Source organism: Oncorhynchus tshawytscha, linkage group LG30 (assembly GCF_018296145.1).
Source record: "Oncorhynchus tshawytscha isolate Ot180627B linkage group LG30, Otsh_v2.0, whole genome shotgun sequence".
NCBI lineage: Eukaryota > Metazoa > Chordata > Actinopteri > Salmoniformes > Salmonidae > Oncorhynchus > Oncorhynchus tshawytscha.
Genome location: NC_056458.1, coordinates 33,122,331 through 33,142,813, shown reverse-complemented (window position 1 = coordinate 33,142,813; position 20,483 = coordinate 33,122,331). Strand labels below are relative to the sequence as shown.

Here is a 20,483-nt window from a genome sequence, read left to right as displayed (position 1 = left end):
ACTCCGAATTTTCGGTGAAAATATTAAGTAACTAATGTAGGGGAGGAAAAGTAGCATATTTCACTATGGACTAAGCTAACAGGTTAATTTCCACCACTCACGGTCTACACCCACCTTCCTTTGTGAAAAATTGGGTGACACATTATAACCTGCCCAGGGACTGCGGTTGAAAATGAGCTGGCTGGCTAAAACTGGCACTTTTACTGAAATGTTGATTAATGTGCACTCCCTGTAAAAATAAAATTAAATAAAAAAATAAACATACTGTCGCCCTTTTCTCTCTCCTGTCTTTCTTTTAGTTTTTGGAAGCCAGATTTTTCTTTAGGAAGCGAGACATGATACTCCTCACTCACTGCTAGCAAGTACCTTTCCCGCCCAGTTTGGGGGCAGGACAGAACCATTTCATGTAAACAGAGGCTCACTGGATGTTTACTTTTAGCCAAAAACAAGAAAAGAAAAATAAACTGTTAGTTTTATTAGTACATTGTAAATAAAATATGTTAATGATGATAGGTACATTTTTTTCAATATTAAATTATTAACCTCATGTTCTAATAATTTTTTAGGGCCCCTGTCAGTCACAGGCCCTTAGAATCATCTTAACTTTCCCCCCCTATACGGCGTCCCTGCACACACACAGACACAAAGCCATGACTCTCTCTCATGTTATCTCCTAGGTGAATAAGGAGCGTCTATACCTGCCTCTGAAGCTGGGACCAGGGAAGGTCCACATCTTCACCTTCGGCATGCAGCTGGTGTTGGAGACGGACTTTGGCCTGAAGGTAGCCTTCGACTGGAACACCCTGCTCCTGCTCACGCTGCCCAGACGCCTCTACAACGCAACCTGCGGCCTGTGCCAGGGCATGCCACTCTCCTCTCCTCCCACCTTCACCACCAACGACTGGGGCATGGCCTGGGCCGATCGGGACACCTTCTGCCAGGTAGGCTGCGGCGACTCGTGCCCACGTTGTGGATTGGTCGAGAGAGGCCTCGGCGCCGTCGACGCCCCTCTCCTTGTCACGGATGCCAACGTGGAAGATGGGGCCCAAAATGTCGAGGGAGGAGGCATCAATGTTGAAGGCGGGGGCTACACGGGAATCCGATTCCACCTGGGTGACGGGTTGTACGTGTTTGTGGAGCCTGAGGCAGTGCGTCTGTGCGGGCTGATCGCGGACCGCGGTGGTGTGTTTGCACGCTGTCACAGCAAGGTGGCACCAGCGTTCTTTTACCAGAGCTGTCTGCAGGACACGTGCCTGGACCAGGGCGCCCCAGAAACTATTTGCAACTGGCTGCAGATCTACACCAGCACATGCCAGACCCAGGGGGTGCGTGTGTTAGGCTGGAGAAGTGACACGCCCTGTGGTGAGCACAATAATAATTGAGGCTCACATGGGACTACACTTCAATAGAAATAGCTTACTAGATAATAATAACTTATACTTTCTCAAAGGTTACATGGAGTTTTTAGTCATATTAATAAGGAAGAGATTAATCACAAGCAGGAGCTTTATGTAACCCCTCCTATACAATGACGTACATTGTCACATGAACAGCTAACTAATATTTTGTTCATATCTATTCTGCGTCTACCATCCACTAAATGCACCCAGACTTGTAATCTGTCCAGAGTGCCAGTGCCAGGTAAATGAAAAAAGGTTTATCATGTCTGTCTAGTGCACTACTGTACATAAGGAATAGGGTGCCATTTTGGTCTTAACCCACATCTTCGTTGAGGACATGATTAATTTTTCTCCTTCCTCAGTGCTGACATGCCCAGCCAACAGCCACTACTCTGGCTGCATGTCAGTGTGCCAGCCGCAGTGTGCCCCAGCCCGAGGCCAGAGGGAGTGCACCCAGGACTGTGTGGAGGGCTGTCAGTGTGACCAGGGCTACGTCCTCAACGGCAAAGGCTGCATCCTGCCCCAGAACTGTGGCTGCTACACGGACGGCAAGTACTATGAGGTGAGTCAATCACACAGAGTAGTCTCTCTCCACAGACAATCATATACTGTTCACCTGACATGGTACCAGCAAACAAAAAGTTGCCAGAACAGACGTTAGGTCACGGCAAATGTTCTCATAACACAAAAACTGTCCAGTTGTGCGGATGTTTATAGAATGTTTCTTTTAAGTGTTCCCAGAACATTTAATTTGGTTATGGGAACAGTGTGGGTATATTACAAGAGAGAGGTTACTAAAAAAACAAAATAGGCTCAGTTGTGATGGGATTCATACAATGTTTAAAGAAAAATTCCACCCCAAAACTATCTTTTGGTATTTGTTTCCTTAGTCCATTGTTGATATAGTCCCAACATGTTTTGCATGCCAGCAATCAAGTTTTCAAGATATAACTTTCAAAATACCGAAATACAGCCGGTATGATGCATTTTGCATCATATGACACAAACTACCACATCATATGACACAAACTACCACATCATATGACACAAACTACCACATCATATGACACAAACTACCACATCATATGACACAAAATGCATCATACCGGCTGTATTTCTATACATGTTCGTGAGAGTCTCAGCTTTTCCTAGATATCTTTTAATAGTTTGAATCTCAAACCATTCGGATTCGACAGACGTTTTTGTAAAATAAAAGACCTGGCCTAGCCCCTTCGGTATCTGCCCTTGTCTCACAAAGACCACTCTAGCAGCCCCTGTTAATCACACAGACTAATGGTTGATATCTACGGAGGCAGACGAAATAGACAAATCCAGTAGTATAACCCAGTCTGTAGCTCAAACTGTAGTACACACGATCGTCTGTAGTTTAAAAGGGGTTAGAAGTCCTAAATCATGCCGGCATTATGGTGGGACTCATTGGGTCCCTCTGCACCACCATGGGATATCTGTATTGCAGTGTTCTTTCAGTCTAATATGGTCAATCAGGACATAGAACATCATCATTTTTTGTTATTAAAATGTTCCCATCCTCTTCACATGCTGTGTAATTGTAAAACTGTGTTTGATGATTTCCTTTCTCCATCACGTGTTGAAAGTATTATAAAATTGGATTTGAGTTTGATTGAGCTTCCTTTCAGTAACTTGAATTCTTGTGAATTCATATGCTTCTTAAATACAGGCTCCAAACCATCAAACTAAATAAGAAAATAATTTGACCTTTTCTTCTAAAAGCAAAATCCATTCTGAAATATATAAAAACATATTGATGTTCAATGCAATACTCTTTTATTGATTTAAAGGTCCAATGCAACTGTTTTAATCTTAATATCAAATCATTTTGGGGTAACAATGAAGTACTTTACTGTTATTGTTTTCAATTAAAATTGTGAACACAACAAAAAATACAATAGCAAAGAGAAAAATCATAATATGCAGTGTTACAGTACACAGCATATGAAGAGAATGGGAACATTTGAATAACTCAGAAAATGTATTCTGTGTACTGATAGACCATATTAGACTGAAAAAATCCTGCAAGGCCAAAGATATCCACTGGTGGTGAAGAGGGTTAATGATGTGGTTGGAGATCCTAATATTGCAGGTTCAATCCCACATATTTTAAAACCATGTTTCTTTAAAAACAAAACAACAGTGACAGTGAAGTTGAGGCACAGATATACTCTACTGAAAGAGAGGATGTCTTTATTTGGTCCAGACTAGGTGTTATGTCAGCATTCTTATAGGAATGTCTTGTGTAACCCAGCTTTAATTTTTAGGAACGTTACCACAACAAAGCACATCTCTTATAATGTAGCCACACTGTTCCCAAAGCCTAATTAAATGTTTTGAGAACCTTTTCTGTTAACATTTTTGCAACATTATATTCGTATTTTGTGCACACTGATACAAACATCATTTTAATGTCAGCACATCTGGATAGGTTCCCATAACACTAAAACTATCTCTTGTCATATCCCCAGAATGTTCCCCCAACCTAAAGAAACATTTTACAAACTTTTAAAGAACATAAAAAATTTGGTCTTGGAACATTCTTTTAACACCAGGTGATTAAAAGGTTAAAAAAATATGTTGGCCTTTCCTGTATAATCTGCACAACTCAACAGTTTTTTGTGTTTTGGGAACATATCTTTTGTGATGTCCCCACAATGTTCCCAACAGACTCTTCCCACAACCTAATGAAAAATCAGGGAACTTTTAAGGAACAGACTAAATGTGTTCTGGGAATGTTATTGCAACATAAGGAGAATGTTTTATAAAAACATTATGATCATCATCATGACAAAACAGTTTTTGTGCTTTGAGAAAATTTGCTGGGAACTTTCACAGAACAAATTTTGGTTGGCTGGGAAAATGTTACTGGTACATTGTTTTTACACTTCTTGGAAACCTAATGAGAACTTTGGGGGAAGGTTCTGTGGTGGTTGTTACAGATGTTGTGCACAACATTTTAGTGAATGTCAGGAGAACATTACAAGGATATCTTATTTAAAACATTTTTATTTTGTATTTTCATCAAAAACATTATTAGAATGTTTTGGGGATGTTATCATCTTAATGTTAGATAAAACCCCAACTAGAGCTTAATGGGAATCTTAGCTAATGTTCTGGGAATGCTCCCAGTATGCTGGGTAGTTAGCTTGAGATTTCAATTATGTTTGGAGAGAGTACACAGACACTACTTAATGCAATTAATTGTCTGTTGTGTGAACTGAACATTATGGAATGGTATTCAGCCTTTGAAATCCTCACCTAGAGGTTTAAATATTGTAGCATTAAAACTGCACATACAGTGCTTTCAGAAAGTATTCACGTCCCTTGACTTTTTCCAAATTTTGTTGTGTTACAGCCTGAATTAAAAATGTATTACAGTTAGATTTTGTGTCACTGACCTACATGCAAAACTCCATAATGTCAAAGTTGAATGTTTATACCTTTATTAAAAATTAAAAGCTGAATTTCTTGAGTTAATAAGTATTGAACCCCTTTTTTTATGGCAAGCCTAAATAAGTTCAGGAGTAAAAATGTGTTTAACAACTCACATAATAATTTGCATGAACTCACTCTGTGTGCAATAATAATGTCTAACATTATTTTTTAATGACTACCTCATCTCTGTACCCTACACATACAGTTATCTATAAGGTCCCTCAGTTGAGCAGTAAATTTCAAACACAGATTCAACCACAAGACAAGGGAGGTTTTCCAATGCCTCACAAAGAAGGGCACCTATTGGTAGATGGGTAAAAAAAAGCAGACATTGAATATCCGTTTGAGCATGGTGAAGTTATTAATTATACTTTGGATGGTGTATCAATAAACCCAGTCACTACAAAGACACAGGCGTTCTTCCTAACTCAGTTGCCGGAGAGGAAGGAAACCGTTCAAGGATTTCTCCATGAGGCCAATGGTGACTTTAAAATAGTTACAGAGTTGAATGCCTGTGATAGGAGAAAACTGAGGATGGACCAACAACATTGTAGTTACTCCACAATATCAAATCAAATCAAATCAAATGTATTTATATAGCCCTTCGTACATCAGCTGATATCTCAAAGTGCTGTACAGAAACCCAGCCTAAAACCCCAAACAGCAAGCAATGCAGGTGTAGAAGCACGGTGGCTAGGAAAATCTCCCTAGAAAGGCCAAAACCTAGGAAGAAACCTAGAGAGGAACCAGGCTATGTGGGGTGGCCAGTCCTCTTCTGGCTGTGCCGGGTGGAGATAACAGAACATGGCCAAGATGTTCAAATGTTCATAAATGACCAGCATGGTCGAATAATAATAAGGCAGAACAGTTGAAACTGGAGCAGCAGCACGGCCAGGTGGACTGGGGACAGCAAGGTGTCATCATGTCAGGTAGTCCTGGGGCATGGTCCTAGGGCTCAGGTCCTCCGAGAGAGAGAGAGAAAGAGAGAATTAGAGAATGCACACTTAGATTCACACAGGACACCGAATAGGACAGGAGAGGTACTCCAGATATAACAAACTGACCTTAGCCCCCCGACACATAAACTACTGCATCATAAATACTGGAGGCTGAGACAGGATGGGTCAGGAGACACTGTGGCCCCATCCGAGGACACCCCCGGACAGGGCCAAACAGGAAGGATATAACCCCACCCACTTTGCCAAAGCACAGCCCCCACACCACTAGAGGGATATCTTCAACCACCAACTTACGATCCTGAGACAAGGCTGAATATAGCCCACAAAGATCTCCGCCATGGCACAACCCAAGGGGGGGCGCCAACCCAGACAGGATGACCACATCAGTGAATCAACCCACTCAGGTGACGCACCCCTTCCAGGGACGGCATGAGAGAGCCCCAGTAAGCCAGTGACTCAGCCCCTGTAATAGGGTTAGAGGCAGAGAATCCCAGTGGAAAGAGGGGAACTGGCCAGGCAGAGACAGCAAGGGCGGTTCGTTGCTCCAGAGCCTTTCCGTTCACCTTCCCACTCCTGGGCCAGACTACACTCAATCATATGACCCACTGAAGAGATTAGTCTTCAGTAAAGACTTAAAGGTTGAGACCGAATCTGCGTCTCTCACATGGGTAGGCAGACCGTTCCATAAAAATGGAGCTCTATAGGAGAAAGCCCTGCCTCCAGCTGTTTGCTTAGAAATTCTAGGGACAATTAGGAGGCCTGCGTCTTGTGACCGTAGCGTACGTGTAGGTATGTACGGCAGGACCAAATCAGAGAGATAGGTAGGAGAAAGCCCATGTAATGCTTTGTAGGTTAGCAGTAAAACCTTGAAATCAGCCCTTGCTTTGACAGGAAGCCAGTGTAGAGAGGCTAGCACTGGAGTAATATGATCACATTTTTTGGTTCTAGTCAGGATTCTAGCAGCCGTATTTAGCACCAACTGAAGTTTATTTAGTGCTTTATCCGGGTAGCCGGAAAGTAGAGCATTGCAATAGTCTAACCTAGAAGTGACGAAAGCATGGATTAATTTTTCTGCATCATTTTTGGACAGAAAGTTTTTGATTTTTGCAATGTTACGTAGATGGAAAAAAGCTGTCCTTGAAATGGTCTTGATATGTTCTTCAAAAGAGAGATCAGGGTCCAGAGTAACGCAGAGGTCCTTCACCGTTTTATTTGAGACGACTGTACAACCATTAAGATTAATTGTCAGATTCAACAGAAGATCTCTTTGTTTCTTGGGACCTAGAACAAGCATCTCTGTTTTGTCCGAGTTTAAAAGTAGAAAGTTTGCAGCCATCCACTTCCTTATGTCTGAAACACATGCTTCTAGCAAGGGCAATTTTGGGGCTTCACCATGTTTCATTGAAATGTACAGCTGTGTGTCATCCGCATAGCAGTGAAAGTTAACATTATGTTTTCGAATAACATCCCCAAGAGGTAAAATATATAGTGAAAACAATAGTGGTCCTAAAACGGAACCTTGAGGAACACCGAAATTTACAGTTGATTTGTCAGAGGACAAACCATTCACAGAGACAAACTGATATCTTTCCGACAGATAAGATCTAAACCAGGCCAGAACTTGTCCGTGTAGACCAATTTGGGTTTCCAATCTCTCCAAAAGAATGTGCTGATCGATGGTATCAAAAGCAGCACTAAGGTCTAGGAGCACGAGGACAGATGCAGAGCCTCGGTCCGTTGCCATTAAAATGTAATTTACCACCTTCACAAGTGCCGTCTCAGTGCTATGATGGGGTCTAAAACCAGACTGAAGCATTTCGTATACATTGTTTGTCTTCAGGAAGGCAGTAAGTTGCTGCGCAACAGCCTTTTCTAAAATTTTTGAGAGGAATGGAAGATTCGATATAGGCCTATAGTTTTTTATATTTTCTGGGTCAAGGTTTGGCTTTTTCAAGAGAGGCTTTATTACTGCCACTTTTAGTGAGTTTGGTACACATCCGGTGGATAGAGAGCTGTTTATTATGTTCAACATAGGAGGGCCAAGCACAGGAAGCAGCTCTTTCAGTAGTTTAGTTGGAATAGGGTCCAGTATGCAGCTTGAAGGTTTAGAGGCCATGATTATTTTCATCATTGTGTCAAGAGATATAGTACTAAAACACTTGAGCGTCTCTCTTGATCCTAGGTCCTGGGAGAGTTGTGCAGACTCAGGACAACTGAGCTTTGAAGGAATACGCAGATTTAAAGAGGAGTCCGTAATTTGCTTTCTAATAATCATAATCTTTTCCTCAAAGAAGTTCATGAATTTATCACTGCTAAAGTGAAAGTCATCCTCTCTTGGGGAATGCTGCTTTTTAGTTAGCTTTGCGACAGTATCAAAAAGGAATTTCGGATTGTTCTTATTTTCCTCAATTAAGTTAGAAAAATAGGATGATCGAGCAGCAGTAAGGGCTCTACGGTACTGCACGGTACTGTCTTTCCAAGCTAGTCGGAAGACTTCCAGTTTGCGTTCCAATTTTCTGGAAGCTTGCTTCAGAGCTCGGGTATTTTCTGTGTACCAGGGAGCTAGTTTCTTATGAGAAATGTTTTTAGTTTTTAGGGGTGCAACTGCATCTAGGGTATTGCGCAATGTTAAATTGAGTTCCTCAGTTTGGTGGTTAACTGATTTTTGTCCTCTGGCGTCCTTGGGTAGACAGAGGGAATCTGGAAGGACATCAAGGAATCTTTGTGTTGTCTGTGAATTTATAGCACGACTTTTGATGTTCCTTGGTTGGGGTCTGAGCAGATTATTTGTTGCAATTGCAAACGTAATAAAATAGTGGTCCGATAGTCCAGGATTATGAGGAAAAACATTAAGATCCACAACATTTATTCCATGGGACAAAACTAGGTCCAGCGTATGACTGTGACAGTGAGTGGGTCCAGAGACATGTTGGACAAAACCCACTGAGTTGATGATGGCTCCGAAAGCCTTTTGGAGTGGGTCTGTGGACCTTTCCATGTGAACATTAAAGTCACCAAAGATTAGAATATTATCTGCTATGACGACAAGGTCCGATAGGAATTCAGGGAACTCAGTGAGGAACGCTGTATATGGCCCAGGAGGCCTGTAAACAGTAGCTATAAAAAGTGATTGAGTAGGCTGCATAGATTTCATGACTAGAAGCTCAAAAGACGAAAACGTCATTTTTTTTTTTGTAAATTGAAATTTGCTATCGTAAATGTTAGCAACACCTCCGCCTTTGTGGGATGCACGGGGGATATGGTCACTAGTGTAGCCAGGAGGTGAGGCCTCATTTAACACAGTAAATTCATCAGGCTTAAGCCATGTTTCAGTCAGGCCAATCACATCAAGATTATGATCAGAGATTAGTTAATTGACTATAATTGCCTTTGAAGTAAGGGATCTAACATTAAGTAGCCCTATTTTGAGATGTGAGGTATCATGATCTCTTTCAATATTGACAATACTAACCTACTAACAATACAATACTAACCTAATTGAAAATAAGGAAGACTGTACAGAATACAAATCTTCCAAAACATGCATCCAGTTTGCAGCATGGCACTAAAGTAATAATGCAAATAAATGTGGAAAAGCAATTCACTTTTTGTCCTGAATACAAAGTGTTATGTTTGGGGAAAATCCAATACAAAGCATTTTTTATTTGACCTTTATTTAACTAGGCAAGTCAGTTAAAGAACAAATTCTTATTTTCAATGATGGCCAAGGAACAGTGGGTTAACTGCCTTGTCCAGGGGCAGAACGACAGATTTTTACCTTGTCAGCTTTGTGATTTGACTAGTTCAACGCTCTAACCACTAGGTCTACCTGCCGCATTACCACTCTCCATATTTTCAAGAATAGTGTTGGCTGCATCATGTTATGGGTATGCTTGTAATCATTAAGGACTGGGGAGTTTTTTCAGGATAAAGAAACGGAATGGAACTAAGCACAGTCAAAATCCTAGACGAAAACCTGGTTCAGTCTGCTTTCCACCAGACACTGGGAGATAAATTCATTTTTCAGCAGGACAATAACATAAAACACAAGACCAAATCTATGCTGGAGTTGCTTACCAAGAAGACTGTGAATGTTCCTGCATGATCAAGTTACAGTTTTGACTTAAATCTACTTCAAAATCTATGGCACGATCTGAAAATGGTTGTCTAGCAATGATCAACAACTAATTTGACAGAGCTTGAAGAATTTTGAAAATAATAATAGGAAACTGTTGCACAATCCAGGTGTGGAAAGCTCTTAGAGACATACCCAGAAACAGTCACAGCTGCAATCGCTGCCAAAGGTGCTTCTACAAGGTATTGACTCAGGGGTGTGAATACTTAAGTAAATGAGATATTTCTGTATTTCATATTCAATACATTTGAAAACATTTCTAAAAACATGTTTTCACTTTGTCAGTATCTGGTATTATGTGTAGATAAAAAAAATGTTTTTTAAGTCATCCATTTTGAATTCAGGTTGTAACACAAAACATTTAGGAAAAGTCAAGGGGTATGAATACTTTCTGAAGGCACTGTATTGTCATAATTTATGTTCCTCTTCGCCAGCCCAAACAGCTGTTCTGGAATGGCGACTGCACCAAGCGCTGCCAGTGCATCGGCCGCAACCTCATCCAGTGCGACCCGCGCCGCTGCAAGGCCGAGGAGGAGTGTGCCCTGCACCACGGTGTGCGTGGCTGCTTTGCTCGGCGCTCGCAGCACTGCGTGGCATCCGGCGGCGGTGTCTTCAGGACCTTTGACGGGGCGTCCTTGCGCCTGCCTGCCTCCTGCTCCTTCGTGCTGTCCACCAACTGCCACAAGCTACCTGACCTCTCCTTCCAGCTCATCGCCAACTTCGACAAGTGGAGCACGCCAAACCTCACCACCATCTCCCACGCATACCTCTATATCAACGAGGAGAATATACTGATTTCCGGGAGCACTGTGAAAGTGAGGAGAAAAGAGGGATGGTGGATAGATTAATAGATTAATTAATACATGGATGGATGGATGAGTTTTAGCATCACTTTATAATGTTTATTATGAAAAGAATGCATGTGAAATGTGTGCGTTTGTATCAGTTTGAAGTTAGATGGTGAGTTATGTGTATAGTTATTTTTTTTACGTGTACTTAGTCTCACCACGTCAATGCGCGCATGAATCTTCGCTTTCTCATCCTCCTAACCAGGTGAACGGCACACCCGTATCAGTGCCATTCGTCACGGGTTTAATGACACGCGTCTCCACGTCGGAGGGCTTCCTGGTCATCGACACACCACAGGACATCCAGGTGCGCTACAACCGCTTCAACACGCTTAGTATCACCATGGGTCAGCGGCTGCAAAACAAGGTTTGTTGTTTTCCTTATGGTTGTAGAGCATTATATACTTTTTATGTAATGCATTATATGGTTATAGTAAAGCGTCTTTAGGTTTTAGAAAATAACTGTGAGAGCTATAAAATAGCTATATATTATTATTAAGGTGTGTGGCCTTTGTGGCAACTTCAACGGAGACCCCACTGACGACTACATCACCTCCCGCGGGAAGCCAGCCATCAGCGCCCTGGAGCTGGCCCAGAGCTGGAAGACCAATGGCATGCAGAACAGGTGAATTGGAGAGGAGGCATGGGAAGGGTGACATGGAAGAGATAGACAGTTGTTAAATTGACAGTAACATTTAAAAAAAATGTTTTTGCTTATCACACCTAGGATTTTGTGGCTTCCTCCAAGCTGTTTTTAAATGTGTTTGCTGGTTATTTGGCGGTGTCCAGAATCTTCTAGGATTTCTGGAGATTGTTGTGGTGCTAGTTTAAACAGATTTGTGCATTCAAAAGCATGGATGGATCTTCCCATCTCAACCTTTTACCTCCCATCTCTTCACCCTCTCCCCAGCTGTGACGAGACCCAGTATGTGGCACTGGCCCAGTCGTGCGAGAACACGGCCGTGCTTGGCCTCCAGGGCGAGGAGGGGTGCCAGAAGCTCACCCAAATGAAGGGCTTCTTCCAGCCCTGCCACGGCCTGCTGGACCCCAGGCCATTCTACCAGTCCTGCTACCTGGACGGCTGCTACAACCACCGCAAGGCCCAGGTGTGCGGCTCGCTTGCTGCCTACGGCGAGGCCTGCCGCTCCCTGGGCACGCTCACAACAAAATGGATCGCGCAGGAGAACTGCTGTAAGGGCACGGGATGGGGATGGTCATGGGGGCATGGTGGAAAGAATGGCTTTCTGGAGGAGGGGTATAAAGGGAGGCACGATGGTGAATAGGTACCAATTTGTGCAGTTTGATGAAATAGTATTTAGAACACTAAGTTCACTAAGAGTTCTAAGAGTTCTGCAGGGGTAAGTCCTTGGACCATTATTGTTCCTACTAAGCTGTACATGCTACCAATGGGCGATGTAACACACAAACATATTTTGCAATGGCTCTCATTGTTTCAAACTTGAGCTACAGTGCCTTCAGAAGCTACTCAAACCCCATAACTTATTCTACATTTTGTTGTTACAGCCTGAATTCAAAATGGATGACATTTTTTTTAAATCTCACCCACCTACACAAATAGCAAATTGAAAACATATTTTTAGAAATGTTAGCACATTTATTGAAAATAAAATATAGAAAAATCTGATTTGCATAAGTATTCACACCCCTGAGACAATACTTTGTAGAAGCACCTTTGGCGGCGATAACGGCTTTGAGTCGTCTTGGGTATGCTGTATCAGCTTTGCACATCTGGATTTAGGGATTTTCTCCCATTCTTCCTTGTAGATTTTCTCAAGCTCTGTTAAATTAGATGGGGAGCATAAGTGAACAGCAATCTTCAAGTCTTTCCACAGATATTCAATGGGATTCAAGTCTGGGCTTTGGCTGGGCCACTCTAGGCCCAGCCAAAGACTGTTTTGGCTGTATGCTTGGGGTCAATGTCCTGTTGGGACATATACTAAACAACAATAGCCAGGAATTGTATACAGATCCTTGCTACATGGGGCCGTGCATTATCATGCTGAAACATGAGGTGATGGTAGAGGATGAATGGCATGACAATGGGCCTTAGGATTTCGTCACGGTATCTCTGTGCATTCAAACTGCCATCAATAAAATACAATTGTGTTCATTATCTGTAGTTTATGCCTGCCCATACCATAACCATGGAGCACTCTGTTCTCAACATTGACATCAGCAAATTGCTCGCCCACACGACTCCATACAAGTGGTTTGCGGCTGTGAGGCAGGTTGGACGTACTGTCAAATTCTCATTTAAAAACTTATGGTATAGAAATTAACATACAATTTTCTGTCAACAGAGAATGTGTTGTGTGACAAAACTGCACATTTTAGATTGGCCTTTTATTGTCCCCAGCACAAGGTGCACCTGTGTAATGAGCATGCTGTTTAATCATGTTCTTGATATACCACACCTGTCAGGTGGATGAATTATCTTTGCAAAGGAGAAATGCTCACTGACAGGGATGTAAACATATTTGTGCACAAAATTTGAGAGAAAGCTTTTTTGTGCATATGGAATATTTCTGCTATCTTTTATTTTAGCTCATAAAACATGGGATTTATATTTTTTGTTCAGTGTAAATCTTCGCCCCAGTCTAAGGTCATTTGCACTCTGAATCATCATCTCATCAATGATTTGCCTGTATTTGGTTCCATTCATTGTACCCTCTATCCTTACCAGTCTCCCAGTCCCTACTGCTTATAAGCATCCCCATAGCATGATGCTGCCACCACCACGCTTCACAGTAGGGATGGTGTTAGACTGTTCGACAGGTAATGAGTTGTGCACAGTTAAGGAACATTTTTGTCTCCTCAGACCACAGAATCTTTTGCCTTTATGGTCTGTCTTTCACATGACTTTTTGCATACTCCAGACGATCAAAGGAAATTGGATGCACCTGAGCTCAATTTGTAACATCATAGCCAAGCGGTGGTAATACTTTATATCATTTTCAATACATTTGCAAAAATGTCCCAAAATTACTTTGTCATTATGGGTTATTATGTCTAGATGGGTGAGATAAAAATACATTTGATCTATTTTAAATTCCGTCTGTAACACAACAAAATGTGCAATAAGTCAAAGGATATTAATACTGGAGGCACTTTATATACAGGTAACTTGAACTTGGAGCATGTGTTAATGACTGGGTGGTTTGCAAGAAAATGTTTGTTACATTTATAAAACATAGCATTAGGCTCTTCAAGAATAACAGTCAGTACAATTGGTTGGATGAGGTGGTGTGACAGCTAACATTGTGCCTGCATCTGTCTTTAGCAGAATGGATCTACGACCCCTGTGCAGGAGAGATCTGCACCAACAACACGTGTGAGCAGGAAAACGGGGGAGACCTGTGTGGCTGTCCCGATCTGCCCAACAATGCTGGGGGTAAGTGTGTGGAGGGAGGGAGGGGAGTCAGGGAAGGGGGATGAGCGAGGGGGTGGTGGTAATCGTTAGGCTATACAGGATAAATATATATTGTATCTCTATTTTTAATCTTAATAATTCATTTATCCAGCTCAGTCTTATTTTGATCAAATCTTTTATTTGGTATTTTATTAGGATCCCCATTAGCTGTTGGGAAAGCAGCAGCTACACTTTCTGGGGTTTTCTGGGGTCCACGCAAAACATGAAACACTGCATAATACAGAATATTAATAGACAAGAACAGCTCAAGGACAGAACTACTTGTAGTCTGACGTGTTGTATCACTGCCTGGTATGGCAACTGCTCGGCCTCTGACCACAAAACACTACAGAGGGTAGTGCATACGGCCCAGTACATCACCGGGGCCAAGCTTCCTGCCATCCAGGACCTCTATACCAGGCAGTGTAAGAGGAAGGCCCTAAAAATTGTCAGACTCCAGCCACCCTAGTCAAGGACTGTTCTTTCTGCTACCGCACGACTAGCGGTACCGGAGCCCCAAGTCTAGGTCCAAGACGCTTCTAAACAGCATCTACCCCCAAGACATAAAACTCCTGAACATCTAATCAAATGTCTACCCAGACTATTTGCATTGCCCCCCCCGCTTCTACACTGCTGATACTCTCTGTTATTATCTGTGCATAGTCACTTTAATAACTCTACCTACATGTACATATTACCTCAATTACCTCTACACCGTTGCCCCCGTACATTGACTCTGTACCGGTACCCCATGTATAAAGCCCCGCTATTGCTATTTACTGCTGCTCTTTAATTATTTGTTATTCTTATCTCTTACTATTTTTTGTGGTATTTTCTTAAAACTGCACTGTTGGTTAAGGTTTTGTAAGTAAGCATTTCACTAAAAGGTCTACTACACCTGTTGTTTCGGCGCATGTGACAAATACGATTTGATTTGATTCAAGTTTGAACACGACCCAAGCCCAAGTCTAGCATCTGTATTCAAGTTAGCTACCGTAGTCTTATGATTCTCAACCCCTGTGTTTTCCCACTAGACGAGGATGACATCATCCAGGCAGAGGTGACGTGTAAGCACGCCCAGATGGAGGTGTCCATCTCCAAGTGTAAGCTCTTCCAGCTGGGCTTCGAGCGTGAAGACGTGAGGATCAACGACCAGCACTGCCCCGGCATCGAGGGAGAGGACTTCATCTCCTTTCACATCAACAACACTAAGGGCCATTGCGGCTCCATCGTACAGGTAATTAACCACAGATCTGGGATCAGTGGATAATTATTAAAACCTGACCTAAATCATTAGGGATGTGATAATACAGTTGAAGTCGGAAGTGTACATACACTCAGTTGACTGTGCCTTTAAACAGCTTGGAAAATTCCCAAAAATGATGTAATTGCTTTAGAAGCTTCTGATTGACAGGAGGTGTACCTGTGGATGTATTTCAAGGCCTACCTTCAATCTCAGTGCCTCTTTGCTTGACATCATGGGAAAATCAATAGAAGTCAGCCAAGATCTCAAAAAAGTCTGGTTCATCCTTGGGAGCAATTTCCAAAGGCCTGAAGGTACCATTCATCTGTACAAACAATAGTACGCAAGTATAAACACCATGGGACCACGCAAGTATAAACACCTTGGGACCACGCAGCCGTCATACCGCTCAGAAAGGAGACGCGTTCTGTCTCCTAGAGATGAACGTACTTTAGTGCGAAAAGTGCAAATCAATCCCAGAACAACAGCAAAGGACCTTGTGAAGATGCTGGAGGAAACGGGTACAAAAGTATCTATATCCACAGTAAAACGAGTCCTATATCGACATAACCTGAAAGGCCACTCAGAAAGGAAGAAGCCACTGCTCCAAAACCGCCATAAAAATGCCAGGCTACGGTTTGCAACTGCACATGGGAACAAAGATTGTACTTTTTGGAGAAATGTCCTCTCTCCCGATGAAACAGAAATAGAACTGTTTGGCAAGAATGACCATTGTTATGTTTGGAGGAAAAAGGGGGAGGCTTGCAAGCTGAAGATCACCATCCCAACTGTGAAGCACGGGGGTGGCAGCATCCTGTTGTGGGGGTGCTTTGCTGCAGGAGGGACTGGTACACTTCACAAAATAGAGGAGGGAAAGTTATGTGGATATATTGAAGCAACATCTCAAGACATCAGTTAAAGCTTGGTCGCAAATGGGCCTTCCAAATGGACAATTACCCCAAGCATATTACCCCAAGCAAAGTTGTGGCAAAATGGCATAAGGACAACAAAGTCAAGATATTGGAGTGGCCATTACAAAGCCCTGACCTCAATCCTATAGAAATTTTGTGGGCAGAACTGAAAAAGTGTGCGCGAGCAAGGAGGCCTACAAACCTTCCTCAGTTTCACCAGCTCTGTCAGGAGGAATGGGACAAAATTCACCCAACTTATTGTGGGAAGCTTGTGGAAGGCTACCTGAAATGTTTGACCCAAGTTAAACAATTTAAAGGCAATGCTACCAAATACTAATTGAGTGTATGTAAACTTCTGACCCACTGGGAATGTGATGAAAGAAATAAAAGCTGAAATTAATAATTCTCTCTACTATTATTCTGACATTTCACATTCTTAAAATAAAGTGATGATCCTAACTGACCTAAGACAGGGATTTTTACTCTGATTAAATGTCAGGAATTGTGAAAAACTAAGTTCAAATGTATTTGGCTAAGGTGTATGTAAACTTCCGACTTCAACTGTGTATCTGACCCTATATTAGTGATCTCCTTCTACATTAACAACACCAGGGGCCACGTGGCTGTATCGTAAAGGTTGCCACAGATCTGTAGTCAGATTATCTTACCTTTAATCATAACTAGTCGTTAGGGGGATTGAGAAATATCTGATCCTGGAGTAGTGGTTAGTGCTACTTCCACCTACTGGTGCCAAACACATGCCTTAGGCTTGTGACTCATCACCAAGGGGCAATAAGACTTAATTTTATTGGTGAGAAACTGGATAGCCAATAGGGTAGACCTGTCATTTCCTATCGCAAGGGCCAGTAGGGCTCCATGTTACTGAGGAAATCTCTTCCCCGGCCAATAGGCATACTATACTTACTGTAATGATGTTTATTGTCCAGCATATCTGCCATTTTTATTTTCTACCAGTCCAACAGCACACACATCATGTACAAGAACACGGTGTGGATTGAGAGTGTGAACAACACTGGCAACATCATTACCAGGGACAAGACAATCAACGTGGAGTTTTCCTGCGCCTACGAGCTAGACCTCAAAATATCTCTGGAGACTGTGCTTAGGCCCATGCTCAGGTTAGAGGACCTACTTTTTCTCAACTTTCCCCAAATTCCCAGGTTTTCCAATCTAATCTAAGCAGGAAATCTGGAATCCTCAAATCATAACTTCCTGGGAATTTTGGGAGAGTTAGCGGAATTTTGCAACCCTAACTGTGATTGTTTTCAATTAAAATGGTCAAAAAGAAACTAAAATTGCTTCTTGGCAAAGACTAATTTCTCAAGGAAGAATTTTACTACCACTGTCTGTGAGTGGTTTGAGTGGGAAGGGGAAAACTGAAAACTACCTGTTATTGGCAGAGGTTTGGAACCCTTTTTTCTTATTGGTCTATTAACTAATGTACCACCTGGTGATGTCACCAGGTAGCTCAAAACTCCACCACACCAAAACAGGCTGAAATTTCAGGCAGTCTTTTTAAACAGCTTTTACACTAAAAGGGCATTATCATTTTCACAATTTCACAGTATTATTCCAACCCCATAGTGTGGAAATGTATATAAAACACTAGAAATCAAGTTTTTGACTGCACTAGGCCTTTAAAAGGACAAGTTCACTTTTTTTCTTTTTTTTAACCAAAAATGTATCTGGCATGTTATAGAAGTGTCCAGACACTTTTTTTTTGCGATTTAACTTGGTTTGGAGAAACCTGCCCACCAGTGATATACTTTTTCATGCTCGTTGTATGTTCATGTTGTACACATGAAATTGTGTCATTACAACTTTATCCGCAACGTTATAGCATTCCGTTGGTCTCAAGCGATACTTCTCTGTGTAGCCCGCGCATGTGTGTACAGAAAAGTACTGCTCCACACAAGACCAATGTTTTCCATCTCCTGACTTGTTATAGAGTTTATTCAATGATGTCCCTCAATGATATCCCTCACCTTCTCTCCCCCTTCCTGTATCTCTCTCTCCCTATACCCTTTCTCCAGTGTGATCAACCTCACCCTCCCCACCCAGGAGGGTAACTTCATCACTAAGATGGCACTGTACAAGAACTCGTCGTACCACCAGCCGTACCGCGAGGGCGAGGTGGTGCTGAGCACGCGGGACATCCTCTTCGTGGGGGTGTTTGTGGAGGGAGCCGACGAGAACCAGCTCATCCTTATCGTCAATATGTGCTGGGCCACGCCGTCCCGCTACAGCAGCGACCGGCTCCGCTACATCATCATAGAAAGAGGGTAGGCTCAAAATAACATACCACATGTCTAAAGCCAATATAGAACCCTATCCCCTATAAATTGCACAAATGACAGACAGACGGATGGACAGACGTTAGGAACAGACGTTAGGTTGTATTGTACGAAAACAAAGGACCACACTAACTTCTCTTTCTTTATCTATGAAGTTGTCCCAACATCAAGGATAACACCATAGGCATGGCTGAGAACGGGGTGTCCCTCACCTGCCGCTTCCACGTCACAGTCTTCAAGTTCATTGGGGACTATGACGAGGTCCACCTCCACTGTGACGTATCGCTGTGTGACCACGAGATCAATGCCTGCAAAGTGGTGAGGAAACCCTGAACATGGTGATGAACACTGAATTAAATCCGGAACCAGTTTTGTCTTTGTCCAGTTTTTATAAGCGGCAAATGATAACAAATCTAACATGTTGTGAAGCATGCTTAGAATAGCTAAGCTTACAATGGCTATGTTATGCCACCTTAATACAAGTGTGTGTGTGTGTGTGTGTGTGTGTGTGTGTGTGTGTAGAACTGTCCCCACAACAGGAGGATGTACACGGACTACAGCAATCACAAGGAGCAGATCCTCACTGTAGGACCCATCAGAAGGAGAGGTACAGATCAGTGTTGCCCTAGTGTGTGTGTGCGTGCATGTATGTGATACAGACATGTCGCCTTAGTGTATGCATGCACTTGTGTAAATACCAGTATGTGTGCGATTCACAATTTTGTGTATATTAGAGTCGGACTGGTGTGAGGTGGGGAACGGGGGCTGTGAGCAGATCTGCACCAGTAAAGGCATGGGAGCTGTGTGTAGCTGTGTGACTGGGATGCTGCAGAGGGACGGAAAGAGCTGTAGAGGTAAACACACATCCTATACATTGCTATATGGGTCATTCTATGAATAAAGTGCCATTTAAGTATTGTAATTTTGTTTAAAAAAAATACTATTTCACATCATTTTAACCTTCTTCGTAACAATGTTATCCCATCTCAACAGTGTGACTGGAGTTGCAAAATTCCGGTAACTTTCCCAAAATTCCCAAATCTGGATTTCTGCATAACTTGGGAATTGTGCAAACAAAAATGCACATACACTCTACAAAGGTTAGGGTCAATTCCATTATAATTGACTGAATTTAAATGGAATTTATCCCACGCACTGTACTGTGGGCACACACTCTGTCTTAATTTTGAAGGTACTGTACTTGCAAGTAAGTGATGTGTAGAGGAAGTCCTGTGTAGCTCAGTTGGTAGAGCATGGCACTTGCAAAGCCAGGGTTGTGGGTTTAATTCCCATGGGGGACCAGTATAGGGAGAGAAAAAAAAAAATGAAAATGTATGCACCTACTACTGTAAGTTGCTGTGGATAAGACCGTCTGCTAAATGACTAAAATGTCAAATGTAAATGTAGAGTGTGACAAGCACAAAGAGTGTGCATGTGACTTCCTCGTTCAATATTTTACAAGAGTTTTTTTTTACAGTATTTACAGTACTTTTTCCTCTGGTATTAACTTGGTGTGTTTACTAGGGAAAATATGTGGTATCAATGGTTACTTTCTGGTACTTATTCAACACAGTTGGTAACTACTTGTTACCTAATGATAAAAAAATTATGTTTACGTCCAAAGGCACTGGGGTTCTCTTTTTTCTCATCTGACCAGGGGTGAAAGTACGGTACCTCCTATGTGTGCACATGCTTAATCATAGAATTACATTTAGAATCCCTATCACTTCAGTAGGATCTCTGTGGGCATAGTCGTAAAGATTTATATTTTAAC

General features: G+C 42.2%; 1 protein-coding gene across 1 annotated transcript in view; it reads left to right on the top strand.

The window, feature by feature from the left end:
• The window catches only part of LOC112228381 (alpha-tectorin-like), a 52,309-nt gene that overhangs the window by 29,904 nt on the left and 1,922 nt on the right, over positions 1-20,483 (top strand). The window contains exons 12-24 of the mRNA XM_024393653.2: positions 678-1,362; positions 1,763-1,962; positions 10,397-10,777; positions 11,016-11,177; positions 11,311-11,435; positions 11,721-12,001; positions 14,112-14,222; positions 15,275-15,477; positions 17,370-17,533; positions 18,449-18,697; positions 18,865-19,027; positions 19,232-19,316; positions 19,444-19,563. Coding sequence (XP_024249421.1) covers positions 678-1,362; positions 1,763-1,962; positions 10,397-10,777; positions 11,016-11,177; positions 11,311-11,435; positions 11,721-12,001; positions 14,112-14,222; positions 15,275-15,477; positions 17,370-17,533; positions 18,449-18,697; positions 18,865-19,027; positions 19,232-19,316; positions 19,444-19,563 — 2,929 coding nt within the window. The remainder of the gene's footprint in view (positions 1-677; positions 1,363-1,762; positions 1,963-10,396; positions 10,778-11,015; positions 11,178-11,310; positions 11,436-11,720; positions 12,002-14,111; positions 14,223-15,274; positions 15,478-17,369; positions 17,534-18,448; positions 18,698-18,864; positions 19,028-19,231; positions 19,317-19,443; positions 19,564-20,483) is intronic.